Raw genomic sequence first — 15,050 nt, 5'->3', positions numbered from 1 at the left:
CCTTATGGTTGTGAATATAACCACCACCCTAACCATCCAACCAATAGTTGTTCTCAACACGATTCTACTTTACGAGAACCACGTCCACATCCATATGCCCACAGGAAAATCAGTACAAGAGGGACCTAGGCGTAATAACAAATCATTTAGCCGTGCCCGGTACAAAAAGGACACACGCCTAATACAGAAGTGGCGCTACAAAGGGGCCCTTTCTCCCAAATCCGGAGCATATCATATCCCACCCGGCAAAATCACCCAGCGGATCAGCGCGCAAGGAAGAAGTGAGACAGTTCCCCAAGTAACCTGCCTAGCTAGCTCCTTTCGTCCTCCACTCCGCCGCACGCCCCCACAGTCACACCAACCCAACAAGTTCTTCTCGAGCTCTCTCCTTCTCTCCTCTCTAGCGCGCGCGAGCACAAGAAAGAGGCAGTAGTAGTAGTACGTGCGCGGGTGGCTCGAGGCAGCCGTCGGTCGGCCGTCAGATATCGAGGTGGCCATGTCGGCGTCCCCGGAGTTCTACAAGCCGGCGCCGGTGTTCTCGCCGTGCAGCTCGCCGCTACTCCTGCACGGGGACGCCGTCGCCGCAGCAGCAGATCAGGGAACCGCGTGGGAGGAGCAGTGCTGCCGGACGCCGAAGGGAGCGGGGACCGGGCTGGGGCCGGCGGCCGGGACGTGCCCACCGGCGCCGAGGAAGCCGCGGGCTCCCGCCGCGCCGTGCCGGAAGCGGCTGTTCGAGGTGGAGGTCTTCAGCCTGCGGCTCGAGGAGCTGGAGCGCCTCTTCTGGCGCCCGCAGCCGCAGCCGCAGCGCACGCCGCCGCCAGACAAGAAGACCGCCAAGCGCCGCAGGGTGGCTCCTCCGCCGCCGCCACCGCAGCCGGAGCCCAGCAAGAGCTAGTAGCTGGTAACAGTAGTACTGCTAGTAGTAGCTCAGGCCAAGCGGTTTTGGCTTGCTGGTGCTGGTTCCAGCTAGTAGCCGGTGGTAAAGATTTGCGTTTTTACTGCTGTATACTTGCACTCTATACTAGGTACTGCCCTATTTCCAGCAGTTCCATGTAGTTCCTGGCAGTAGTAGTACCCTAGCTAGGCTGTAGTAGTATCTCCTGCTTTTTTACTGTATGTCATGATATGATAGCGTCATAGTGTGGTGTCAAGGTGCAGTAGCAAAAATTTACCAATAGGCAGGTTAAAATTTCGTTTCCAGGCAGTGCAGCCTGTATAAATGTGTAATCGATGCTGTATATCTCTGCCCATGTTACCAGTCTCATTATTCCCAATGCAACTCCTGTGTCTCTATCCCTTCTATTTTATCTCAAGCTTTTGGGTGGGTTAGTTTAACATATACAGTTGGAGTATTGTGCGGCCGGCAAGCTAGACCATGAGAAATTTCTCTCATTCGTCTAGGAAAAAATTAGCAGTTTTCCATGCATGTTCGGTTGGCGCGTCGCATGTAAGAAGATGCCGCCGTTGCCGGCCTTTATGTTGGTGGCAGTGCGTCTTGTTGTTTTCGTTCGTCGTTGTGGCCTTGTTGCGTTGCTCGTGGTGGGTGGCGTTTTATTTTATTTTTTCTCTCATTTGATTGTAACCTTAGTTCTTAATTGGGGTTTTACTCCTTTCAATGGATAAACAACAAAGCAACTACAGGGAAGATGTTGATGATGAACCCTTGTGCCGAGGCAGAGTAGGAGTAACAATGATGCGTCGCCGTGGTTCTTGCCGAAGTTTCTGCAGCGTTTTGGAGCCGCTGCAGTTGCAAGGGAGGCGGAATGATTCGGCGACTGGTGTGAATAAATGTGTGGGGGCGTCCAGGGACATCGCAGCGAGTTCACTGGCGGCTGTTGTCCAGGAATAGTCGAGCCGCGGTGAGGACACGGCCGGGGAACTCGGGGCGGTAAAATCCTGTGATGTGGCTGCAGGCTCTCAAAATCATTGTGTCGTCCAGCTTTGTTGTGCCCCTCCCTGCCTGAAACACTGAATCTTGCCACCTTGGGGAATTTTCGGTTTCTTTTCTTTGCGCACCAGGGATACAGAGTAAAGCGCAGTGCCTTCGTTCCGCTTCCAACGAGGTGTCTTATGCATGGTGGCATTTTTTCCTTCATTCCATTCCAATTAGATAATGGCATTTATTTTGCTGTGTGGGAGAAATTGGAACAAAAGTTTACACATATTTTGATTTCTTCTGTCTTCCACGAGCTCAAAATACAAAAATCACAACTCCCTTCTTTTCACAAAGTTTGGTGTATTTGGTTTTGTTAAGACAACGTTTGAAAAAAAAAATACTCCCTCCATCTCATATTAAGTGATTCAAATTTATCTAAATATGGACGTATTTATATATTAAAATACGTCTAGATAATATGGGACGGAGGAAGTATTGAATGTATTTCTTAACACATGAAATTTATATCAATAGATTCATTTTCAAAAGTTCTTGCTAATAATTATGATTTCATATCATATAAATCACATATTAGTAAAGTTATCATTGATAAAAAAATTGTCTTGGACGAAACAAATGTGCCGATCTTTAAATAGGAGAAGTACGTACTACTATAACATACTCAATTCTATAGCAGAGAGAGAACCAACCGTAAATACGGATTACCTATTACACGTTACTGCTGGAGATGAGTGAGAACTGAAAACGGTGTTCACGTATGCAGAGCACGAGGTAGACGTCAGTACCACCTGTACGTGTAAACAGTCCAGAGCTTGTCTCAAAGCTGTGCGCAAATGCAATGAAATCCTGATGTTGCGATTTCTATACGGATGACCAGGAGCAGGACCCGAATTAAAAGTTCTGCGCAAGTGCAGTCCGTAACCAATGTTTTGATAGGGCTTTATGACAGCATCATTTATGCAGATTGTAACCGCAATGAATACCACTCTCTTGCATCAATGGTGCATTTGCAGCCATTTAAGACATCTGCAGCAAGTTAAGGTGATTGAGCACATTCATATGATGATTTCATATTTATTGTGCCGATGCTCCATGTACATCCAGTTCTGTACCTTTGCCTTCAATTGCTAACCCAACTACATTATGATACAAGGTTGTCATATACAACGAGGAAGGGCAATGGCGTTAGCATCAAAATGGGAAGGAGAAAGAATCGACAAAATCGCTGAGAAACAAAACGAAAAAGAAGGGGGGGGCGGCGGGAGGGACAGCTCTATATGCAGCTGAAGCAAACAAAAACAGAACAGTTACAATGACCATCTGTTCGTCTATGGTCCCGCCTCAATCCTCTCAATGGTTTCTGTCCTCGTTTTCCTTTTCCATCCTTTCATGGTGGCAACCAGGTTAACCAACCCGACGACCTGAGTCTTGCTGTACTCCTGCAGAGTTACCCAACAACAGACGGTGTAAATAGTTTGCATCGACCAAGTAAAAGATGAACGCATGCTAAGATTCATGGAGTTCTTTTCTCAAAAGATTCGAGTTCTTACTGGATGAGATCGTGCCCAGTGAACATACTCCGTCTCCGGCAAATAATAAGCCTGTTTGATTGACAGAAGAAATGTTAATACTTAGTAGCAAATTCAGTTGTCGACACAGAATTAATTATGGGAAATTGAACCCAAAAGGTTACCTTTACAAAAGTATCCACAATTTGCAGCTTCGGCTTAACATTCGATGATACAATGTGTTGCAGACCATTAATTAGTACCTGAAAGAATAGCAAAACTCTTAGCAAGTCATCTCCCATGTCTTCTGATTTGGCAAATCACACAAAAATCACCGTATAAGATTACAACCTGAAGGTCAAGTGACATCAAGGCACGTCCTTCATCAGTGCACCGCTTTACTCTAGAGAGTCCTTCCACTAAAACTTCTGCGATGCTCTCTATGCCATACTCCAGCAAGAGTTGTTGGAGCTGGAAAGTACATAAAGAAGTTTAATTAACTTTAATGTAGGTATATCATCAAAAAATAATTAGAGCTAGAAGGAACAAAGGCAGAGATTAAACTCTATGAAGTTTCAAAACTAATACGCCCTCCGATCCTAAATTCTTGTTGTGGTTTTAGTACAAATTTGATCTAAAACCACGACAACAATTTAGGATCGGAGGAAGTATATACCAACACAGTAAAAAAAGTGAAGTGTGACCAAAGAAGAAAATATATCATTCAGTTAATTGGATCAAACAAACCTCCTTGGAAATTCCTCCATGGTCCAATCTTGTCTTGTAATGTTTGAACTCACCCAATAACAAATCAACGTATCTATAATAAAAATAGGTCCAGGCAACAAAAAACTAATCAGCAGCATTTCCAGATCTTGTATTCATTGTAAAAGTAAGGACAAGGATTTAATATTTAATGTTTCAATTCCAGATCAGATTTGTGCAAGTGACTGGAAGAGTAAAATGTGTGATTTTATCTGCAAAAAGTAAGTTTAGCAAGACATAGAAAGGAATGACTAGCATGCATACTGCCACAGAACTCCACCAACATTACACCCATGCAAATTGATAGATTGAGGGATTAATTAAAACGATGCATCTTTCTAGATGGCATGCGGCTCAAGGAAAACAACCACAGGTGATGTAATTTATCAAAAATTAAATGCATAGGTTTATAAGAAACGGTGCCACAGATGTGTTCAAATGCGTACAAAGAGGGTGAAACAGAGACTCGAAAACAAAATATTCAAGTTACTGACATTAAGGAAGCTCAAATATATGCATACCCATTGTGCTCTATTCCAAGCTCCTTGACCTCCCATTTGGCATTTGCTATTTTATCTGGATACCTGAAAAAACACATTTGGAAGGTGAGTTGATTGAGCATCCACGGCTCCACGCGAGCATTGATTGAAAATATCAACTACAGTAGCTGGGCAAGAAAAAAATTGTTCTGAACTTCTAATACTCCCTCCGGCCTACTAAATCTGTGACAAGTAATTCCGGCCGGAGGGAGTAGCATTTGTGGAGACCAATCCTGCCCAAGTTATACTCAGCACAACCAAAAAAAAGGGACAGAAGATTTCAGGGTATTGGTAAAGCATGTAAGATTTTGCAACATACCCATTGATATGCAAAAGCATCCGTGCACTTGTCCTGTGAATGTGCTCAGCCAAATCTGGAACAGTGTCCACCTGTCACAAACAAGGGAAATGGCAAATTTCAAGATTTACCATTGAATATTTGTTATCTATGGAGTATATGGACTAGAAAGTAAGAAAATGGACTTTATTCCAAATAAACACATACAGCAGCAACAATAGCAGCAGCAATAATAGCAGAAGTCAAGAAATTTACCAGTGTGCCAAAAAACTCTTCAACAACAGAAGTGTTATTTTGAGACAACACTGAATGTAGATGAGACCTAGATCTGTTCAAAACTCGAGCAACCAATGATACTGTTTCGGCAGCTGCACACCTCTCCTGCAAAAAAGGGGAGAAGTTCCAAGTATGAATGAGGTATTCACTTGCCCGCTAAGGTAAACGAGGATACTGAATATAGAGATCATGGACATAACACAAATACACTTTAACTAGTGTGAAGAAAACGTTGATATGCCATTGTATGTCCAGGCACAAAAAGCACCATGTCCCCCTCCCAACACTACATCCAAAAGTTTTGTCTTTCCAACGATCAGCTGCTATAACTTTCCCATCCACCTTATCCACACAATCAGTATAAGCTATTAAACAGAAGACCTCAAACCAAATATGGAGAATTGTCCCACGGCAATCAGCAGAAATGAATGAACCAAAAAAAATCACAGCTACAAGAGTATTTCTTTTCCTTAAGTAGACACAATTGAAGCAGCTAACATGGTGAAGCCAAGAAAATAATACTAGATGATAAGTTGCTGATATTATGGAACTTCAGCCAGCATCTTCAAACTCTAAAAACCGCCGGAATTAGAAAACCTGAATTCTTATGAGGCAAGCTCAAGTCAAATATGTTGTCTATGACAGGACCATACATTAGATTTATGGTGAGTATTGTAACTCCATTCCAAATACTAAAAACATGTTGCGCATAGCATGGCCATGTAAAATCAGTAGCTACCTTTAACCCATAGGAGGTGAACATTGAACTTGGAGGCGCAGTAGGCATCACATCCATATGAGTGATAGTCGAATTTATTGATAAAGGTGATGACGGTGCATACAGACTGTTCTGTGGTTTGATCCACTGATCGGAGTCTTGTGTTATTTTTGATAAAGCAGCTTTAAGCCGAACTGAATACAACACAAGCATCGGAAAGGACATATGAGCTTCAAATCAGAAATCATTTATTTACAAGCATTAATAGGAAATAATGATGAGCGGAAAAAAACATGATTCATAATTACATACATGATTGGGAATCAAGTAACGGCTTGCCACTTTGACTCCTGTCCTGGTACCCAAATGTCTCGTATATGTGGAGATAAAAAATGCCAAAAAGTTGGAAAATGCCCTGGAAATTTTTGTGAAGTATGAACAAAGAGATGGTATTCCACAAGCTTCATGTCAATGCAGTTTAACAAAGGGAAAATCTATTGACATCATAACTAACCTTAAAAAGCTCAACATTGACCATTTCCAGCTTTTGCATAAGTCGGGCATATTTATCCATCATCCTGATTCCAGAGAAGCAGTGACAGTTTAGCTTAGGAAGGTATGCTAACATTTTTTCTCAAAAAGAAAGTTAAACAAACATTTCTTAAAGTTATGGTGCATGAGCATTTGATACCTTAATAAAGAAAGTGATGATCCTGTCTGCGATGAAATGTCTCCATCTTTCCAATATGAAGAATTGCCTTTAACGGTTTTTGTTTTCAAGATCCTACTGGGCAATTGGCTATCTTCATCAATGAAATCAGCGAGAAGGTCCTCATTCTCTTCATCAAAAGGTGAATTATTTCCATTACCATGACTACCATGGACAGGATTATTGCCAACTGATGAGTTGAACAGCGCATTAGACTTGGGGGATTCTGTGGAGCCATTCTCTAACTTGAAAAAAAAAGGGTTTTCAATCTCAAACCAGGAAGCAAATCCATTCTTTTGCCTCCCTATATTAGACACAGAAATATTTCCACGGAAACATGTTGGCAAGGTGGAACTACGGCTGGTAGGCGAAATCAGCGCAGCACCATCACCAGTAAGTCCTGCTAAACTAATTATTTGTGAAGCTTCAGCACACATTATTGTCCAAGATTCCTTTTCCAGTACCATTTTAAGTGCCTGTCAGAAAAAAATGCCACACTTAAAAGTAAATGCAGAAGTCAATTATGGTCATGCCAAATCAAGAATTAAGAACAAATACAAACTAGAGCAGTCCATGCATTACAAGAGCATATGAATTACTTTATCATTTATATCTTTATTACAAACACAAAACTGCAGTGAAACATATTAGAGTTATGTAAAATACCCAAATCTACAATGTGGTTATACTGTTGCAGTGACTAAAGATGCATATTAACTGCAAACTCTTTGGTGCAAGCATAAAGAGACTAGTTCGTATCAAAATCAGCATTCCTGATGCTTGCAGTTATAATAATAATTGAATATGAGTTATTGGACATACATATATATTTTGCCGGTGAAAGGTCACTACGTAGTTCAAACAGACAGTCTTCAACTTCTGCCGGAACTCACTAGCTTCAAACCCACAAAATGCTTCACCAGCCAAAATGAATATGGTGAGATCTTCATAGTTCTTCAGAAATTGGTATGTGCTAGTTGAACAAACAGCTGAAGAAGACAGTAAAACAGACAAGCGACTTGTTGCCAATTGCCAGAGATTTCTCCGCCCCCTTTCAAATGTATATGCAACAAGTTTTGTAGCATCTGCTCTCAGTTGATAGAATGGAGCATCAGTTCCTGATGTGCTAGTATCAGGATTGTTGACATCAGAAGATGATGTTCTGTCACTCTTTTCGGCTGCAAAACCATCCTGATTGACTACTGCACTTGAATGAACTTTTCCTGAATCAGCTGAAGTTTTGCTTGGACTCTGAGATGTGTTATTCTGGAGAGAAAACATAGGTTCCGTGAATAACATTATTGAGACACTGCTAACAACTCAACCAAAATATTGCATCAGATTTATATGAATATCTGTAAAATTAGGGGAAGATAGATCGAACGAGCTAGGATTTATTTCATGCTGTAAACAGGGAACTCTATTAAGTACTCAATATATGGTCCAAATGTACAACCTGCCAGCTCCATAGATAGAGAAGACATTCAAAACTGTTAGTGTTTGACACTTAAGAAGCTTGTTCAGCTGGAAGTTTCCTCAGCATTGCATGTATACACTCATTGACGCAGAAAGATAAACTTTGTAGTGTTTTGCAATGATTTACATATTACACAGAAGTGGATTCACAATCTATTCCTAGTACAAACAGGAATTGGAAACCAAGTTAGAGTAAGATTCCTTACTTGCTAGTGAGTCTCAACAATCTAGATATATCATCAAAATTTGAAAAATAAATTGAGTGCACACCTATAGAAGTTACCTTTTCATCTGGGCAAAAGCTCATGATAGCAAAATAAGATCGCATCAATGAAAATATGCTCTCAAGAGTTTTTAACAAGCAGGGGCGAAGTTTGGACTCAGGAACTTGAACACACAGATCACTATATGTAAATCTGCAGGAAATAAAGATCAATGAAGTGAGTACTCACAGAACTTGTATGCTGTCTGGTTTTGATTTTTAAGTATCTAGCCCACAAAATACCATGCAAAAAGCTGACAAGAGTTTTATCGACAAAGTCAACGTGTGCAGGGTAACACCACTATCAAGGAATACCTACCAGTACCAATTTCATCTGCAAATTAGCAGGCTAGCAGGGATCATGTTTTTTTCGCAAAAAGTGCAGTACTTCAAACAATAGCACACAACCATATGACGGTCCCAATATTTTTGAGTAAATAGTCCCAGTGACACAAATAGTGAAATATAAAATATAACCCAGTTAAGTTAGTTTGCCTTGATACACATGTCCAAATCGCTTGATTCCTATTTAAGATTAGAAGGAAATCAAAGGAACCAAAATGAGGTGCTGAAGCATACCTATTTCTCTGCGTATTATTTCCCACCTCCTGCAATATTACGAAAAACGATAATACTGTTACTAAAAGTGCCTGTTATATTGCACAGCCCAGGGGGGCAAATAGTATAAGATGATCTGGACCGCAAATCAATCTACTAGAGACCTAGACCAATACAATCTATGAGGCCGAGACCATATAGGAAACTAAATACCCCTTAACAAATATTGTCAAGAAATTGATAACGAAAACAACATGAACAGCAAGCAGTATAGAAGAAAAAAAATGACAACAAATCAAATGATGTACCTCTTCCAACATTTCTTTCAGGACAAAATGTGTCTGAGAGAGTACTTCTTGCAAAAAGAAACTCTGCATCTTTTCAGCCATGCCAACAATGTCACCCATCAGTGCGAATGCATCAATCACCTACAATTCATATTTTAATTGTTACATGAGTGTAACTCAAGTTAGCTAGCAAAAAGAATAACAAAACCCTCACAAAATAATAACCAGTTAAATACTCACGGTTAGATAGCTTTCTTCACTGAATGTTTGACAAACTCCAAGCAAACGGATGTCCAATTTTTGGATTGTCCGTGCTAACCATGCCTGTGGACGAGAAATACCATCAGCAGGATAGTAATAAGATATAAATTAATTGAAGTGAGAAATGCAGATAACTTTATTGAATTTGATGGTGCAGAAGAGTTTTGACTCTTTAAATATACCAAAAGAAAGCTATGGGACGAATCTAGACTTACTCTACACCTTAAGATTAAATCCATAACATCTCAACAGCAGTAGCCTAGTTAAAGTGAGCAAATGAAAAATTACCTCAATCCCTCGTCCCATTTCTTGTACAGCAGAAAGTCCTGAATAATTCTCCAGGATTTGCAAATACTCTGGCAATAATTGAAATGCCTGCAAACATCAGTAAGGTATCATAAGGAAACTAACATAATCCAGATGAAAAAGATAGATTGTTAACCACATAGAGAACACACAGTACTAGGGTCATTTAGGTGAAAGAGCAGCTAACCCATATTCCCAAAATTGATTTATGGTGTTAAAAACTACTCACAGACTAGCAAACACACAGTACTTGGGTCATTTAAGTGGGAATAACCAACAAGTACTCACAAAGATGATTTGTGATGTTAAAAACTACAGGAGTAAGACTAAAATAAAATAGCTGCCAATATTTCTCTTGAGTAAAGAATATAAATAAAGAAGTAGCGGCAAACGAAGTATTCATGGCCAAAAGTTAGCCCACCTGAAAGTAATTTTCCTTCTCAACATAAGTTTCAAGCTCCAACTGCATATCTTGAGCATGTCGAAGTTCTGTAAGAACAGGAAGAACATCCTGCATTACACAGAAACTAAACCTTTTTATGTACAGATCCTCAATTCTACGTACCTAGAGCTAGTGGTAGTGAGATAGTAAGCATTTGGATTTATGAAGGCATTAATAACTCCATCATTAAGAGTTAAGACACTGATAGAGGAAGGAAGGGCTGATCTAGAAGGAGCTAAAGTGCTAAACACATAAAGAACCTCATTTTACAATGTAACGGTAGCTTAGTGTTCTCTATGGACGGCTGGGAGCGATCACAAAGCTTATCCATTTAATGCAGAACATCAAAACAGGACAATAGCATGCACCTACCAGCAAAGCTTGTTTCTTCTTTGATTTTACATTGACAACCAGATCCCTTGACACCTCATTCTTGGAGGAGGATATGTGCCTTCGACCATTCTAAAATATGAATTAAAATCATCAGGGCCAGATATCCTGGAGGGGTAAAACAATGTTTGCTCGGGACAAAGTTTCAGGAGATAATACCATGCAGATTACATTCGCAACCTTTAAGTCTTGTTCTAACTCCATCACCAACTGCATCCCCTTCACTGGCCAAAAATTATTATCAGTAATCTGGTTTTCGTTGAAAGTCAAAAAACATGGCATGTTTAGTAGCATAATTGAGAAAATGCTTATAACCGATATCTCTATTCTTCACAAGTAAAGGGGCTTACACGACGTGTCAAAGGAGATGAACATTCGTGATAAGGATCAGTTGAAGACAAAAAGAAAAGAAAAGAGTGCAATAGAAATATATTCTATCCTATGCAGAGAAGTAGGAACCAACAAAAAAATTGTAATGTTGTACATTCTGATGGGATACATACCCATTTCTTCATGGTGACCCATAACATGATGTGATAACCGTTCTGCAATCTTGTCAAGCTGTGCTAACCTCAAAGTAGACTGTAAACATATGCGAAAAAAGGAATTAATTAATGTGGTAACATAAGTGTGCATGCACACAGGTAGATTGTTGAATCTAACTAATGGATAACAAGAATGCTAGGAACCGACAAAATGAGATTGGCTTCTTCTACAAACAGCACATGTTACACTTGTGAGACAATTGCTTCCAAAACTGTCATTAACAGATCATCACACGAATGCGTGCAGGAGCCAGCGACAGGCATATGGTCTACATAAACTTTTGCATCATGCACCCCGGTGATTATGACTTAAAACATGAAAGGGAGGTGATTATAACTGCCTCACAAACCTGCTTATCAAAATAGGAGGCATCGCTGCCTTCTTCGGAAATATTTGCCAAAATGAACTTTATCGGGTCAAACTCCTGCACATAATTCAAACTCAAGCACATCAGCCCCGACCGGAGGCGGGAAGTCATTGGCAGACACACAGGTCCAGAAATGCAGCACCAACCTCCTCATAGAAAACCTCCTCAAGCTCATCCACGGCAGGCCCCTGCGGGTTGCTCCCGTAGATCGAGACCAGGTCCTCCGAATTGGACGGCAGGTTGATCCTCTCGTGTGGCGGCAAACCGGCGATTGCACGTGCAGCAGCCGCGGCAGCAGCAGCTCGAGCTGGAACCTACACCCGCATGATACAAACGTCAGCAACCACTACCGCCGGATCCAACACGCGGCATGCAGAGAGAATGAATGACGAAGGGACGGGAGAATTCGGGACCTCGGGGCGGGGAGGGGCCGAGGAAGGGGTCGGGGGAAGGAGGCCGAGGGAGCGCGCGGAGCGGACGGAGCCGAGGAGCCTCTCGCCGACGCGGGAGAGGTCCATGCCGCCGCCCTGGATCAGGAGCAGGGGCAGGAAAACGAGGGGCGAGGGGGCCCCCGACTCAAAGAGCTCGCCGCCGCCGAAGAGAGACGGAGAGGAGGAGGAGGACGAGGCCGAGGGCGCGGTGGGCGGCGGCGCGTCGCTCCGCATCTCAGCAGCGCCGCGCCCCTTCGGCGCGGCGGGGGATCATGGGACTGGGAGTGAGCCCCCAGATCCGCGCGCGCGCTTAGGGCTCGCTTCGCGCGTCGTCGTCGGTGGGCTGGATGGATCGCGCGGGGAAGGGACAGAGACCGGGTGGTTGGTCGCGTGGGGCGTGTGTGGAAGTGGAGAGCGGAGGGGGGACGGGAGAAGAACGGTGAGGACGTGAGGTTAGTCTCGGAAGGGGGTGACCGGTGACTCAACTGATCGTCTCGCGATCCCCGAGCTGGTTTTCTTCATGGAGGCAGGCAGGCAGTGTGCCCGTCCGAAAAGTTTCTTCTGTTTACTGCAGTACTGCCGGTCAGGAGTGATCTTCTGATTCCAATTCCTCCATCGGTCCCATATTCACATGTCAAATTTATCTAAAAAACATATCTACATATCAAAATACGTTTACATACATGTAATATTTTGATCTAAAAAACATATCTACATATCAAAATACGTTTACATACATGTAATATTTTGGTACTTAGTATGGTGATCAAGAAAAGCGACAAGTAGTTTTTGTTTATCTTGCGTGACTAGCACAGCACATTGCCCGTGGCTTGCTACGAATTAAAAAAATCCGAGTTTAAAGAAAATCATATTGTACTATTATAGATTAAAAAACATATTTTAATGATTTGCGTCAAATTAACATGTGACAAAAAGAAAAGTGACTGGCATACACGTTCCAATTGAGTCATACAAAGAAATACTCCCTCCTTTTCACAAAATATGGCAAGCACACATTTCAAGATTTTGCTTCAACCAACAATTAGACTAATCATATGAGGATTATGTTGCATTCGTATTTAAAGAATGTTTCCTATGGTATAAAATTTATAACACATAATGTACATATTAATGGTTTAATTGTTGGTCAAAGTTCGACCGCGAAAAGCTCGTGCACCATTCTTTGTGAAATGGAGGGAGTAATCGTAAAGTACACTTGCATTGATACGGAACAACAAAATGCATTTAAAATAATATCTTGTTAAATATATTTAACATATATGAATTTTTTTAGACAATCACCGGGGGGAAAGAGAGAATCCCCACCTGAATATACTACTTCAAAGACAAGAGTTTACACATGGAGGTGATAGTCACACCACAAGCCGGCGGCTACCTTTATTAAAGCAATTAAATCTATAAGTCCGAATATGCTCCAAAAGATCCTACAAAGAGAGTCAACCATTTGCAAGCATGGAACTGCTAGCCAAAGAAAAACTCAAACTATCACCAAACTACGAGTTGCACCACCATCAATCTCGCGCCCTTGAATACTTGCCACTAGAAGGACGATATGATCCTTGGGAAAATGAGGAAAGTACAAAACGACAAGAGAAGAATACTCCTCTTTAATCAAGCACAAGAAGAGTACACAACCTCTCCACCGAAAGGATGGCCAAAACCCATGGGATGTGGGGAGAAGGACCGATGAAAGAGTGACACTGATAGACTTATCTCTAGCAACAAGGTGGCTTTAGCCTTGCGGAGAGTGTAAAAGAAGGGCACTATGCAACAATGAGTTAAGAATAATAGAGCCAACCGAGCAGCGGAAAGTTGGGAATTTTTGGAGTAGCAAACTAGGAGAGGAGGGAGCTTGGATTGCAACCTCAGCGATAGAGAATGAGCATTAAGAGTAGCGTCTTCAACAAGGTAATGACACAAAAGCGCCACCGCCGCCGATCTAGTAAGCCAGCTCAAGGGTTTCCCCACAAACTCATTGATGCTCGTTGAGAATCCAGGGCAATGCCCCCCCGGGAAGGTTAGCGGCACCCTAAGTGTCTCCACGTCGTCGGCACATATATAGGCCCCGGTGACGTGGTTATGACTAACCACGTATTCGACTCGAGTATACCCGGTATAGCCCAGTTGGAGGCCCACAAGGAAGCCTACTTCGACTCCAGGAGTCTACATGCCTTGCGACTCAAGACTAGGAAGGTTAATTAGAGTATATCTCCTCGTTGTAACCGATTTGGATTCTACCTGAGACCTGAGTTCCTACATATATAAAGGACCAGGAGGGGGAGCCAAGAATACCCCCAACTTAGATACAAGTCGCCTAGATGCACTCGATGACTCGGTGCATCTAGACTCTGCGGCACCCCATTGTAATCGACTTGTCAATACAGATCCGACAAGGAGGACGTAGGGGTATTACCTCATCGAGGGCCCTGAACCTGGGTAAATCGTGTCTCCTATGTCCTTGTTAGCCGACGAGTTCGCCAACACACACTCATCTTTCCTTGATACAAGTCCATCAATATGTACATTGTCGAAGTTACATCTTTGTCATTGGCGCCGTCTGTGGGAAGAACGTGTGTTGGAAACACGACCTCGACGGTTCCAGATCCAGCAGAACCATCATCGACTCAGGCGGAGTCGACGATCCTCAAGTCTTCTGCCGCTCGCCTTCAGTCCAACCCCGCAGTTTTGGACAAGCTTGATGCCCACTTGGATCTCATATTCGGGGAGTTCCATGTCCGATCCGGTATCCTTCGGTTACCGTGTCCGACTCCTTCGACTTCGGAAGAATCGCTTGTCCTTTCTCCTTCAGAGAAAGACCCGTCGACAAGCCCGTCGGAGCTACTCAAGGAGGCAGAGCGAGTCCCCTCTTGGACCTGGTCTGATTTTAAAGACGATCCATCCTCATGTGCGGACAGCCTCGTCCCTAGCGACGCTGGCGACCGCTCAGAACAAGGGAGTTGCCATGACAACCTCACCTCGCCGGGTTCACCCGA

General features: G+C 42.6%; 2 protein-coding genes across 2 annotated transcripts; one reads left to right on the top strand and one right to left on the bottom strand.

The window, feature by feature from the left end:
• The first annotated feature begins 199 nt into the window (after positions 1-199).
• Positions 200-1,296, top strand: LOC100835034 (cyclin-dependent protein kinase inhibitor SMR1). The gene has a single exon (XM_003574245.4). The coding sequence runs from the start codon at positions 497-499 to the stop codon at positions 893-895; it is 399 nt and encodes a 132-aa protein (XP_003574293.1). The 5' UTR covers positions 200-496; the 3' UTR covers positions 896-1,296.
• A 1,927-nt stretch (positions 1,297-3,223) lies between these two features.
• Positions 3,224-12,519, bottom strand: LOC100834728 (syndetin). Its single transcript, XM_003574244.4, has 25 exons — positions 12,019-12,519; positions 11,752-11,919; positions 11,588-11,662; positions 11,196-11,274; positions 10,852-10,916; positions 10,675-10,764; positions 10,282-10,371; positions 9,843-9,929; positions 9,534-9,617; positions 9,315-9,434; positions 9,028-9,056; positions 8,470-8,602; positions 7,533-7,976; positions 6,693-7,186; positions 6,516-6,579; positions 6,314-6,416; positions 6,023-6,195; positions 5,263-5,388; positions 5,029-5,099; positions 4,692-4,754; positions 4,153-4,225; positions 3,757-3,876; positions 3,591-3,668; positions 3,448-3,498; positions 3,224-3,336 (listed from the first exon to the last, which is right to left on the bottom strand). The coding sequence occupies exons 1-25, from the start codon at positions 12,268-12,270 to the stop codon at positions 3,226-3,228; spliced, it is 3,243 nt and encodes a 1,080-aa protein (XP_003574292.1). The 5' UTR covers positions 12,271-12,519; the 3' UTR covers positions 3,224-3,225.
• Positions 12,520-15,050: the final 2,531 nt, after the last annotated feature.

The sequence above is a fragment of the Brachypodium distachyon genome, chromosome 3 (genome assembly GCF_000005505.3).
Source record: "Brachypodium distachyon strain Bd21 chromosome 3, Brachypodium_distachyon_v3.0, whole genome shotgun sequence".
In the NCBI taxonomy this organism is placed as follows: domain Eukaryota; kingdom Viridiplantae; phylum Streptophyta; class Magnoliopsida; order Poales; family Poaceae; genus Brachypodium; species Brachypodium distachyon.
The sequence above is the reverse complement of the archived record's forward strand: the minus strand, read 5'-3'. Positions and strand labels throughout refer to the sequence as shown.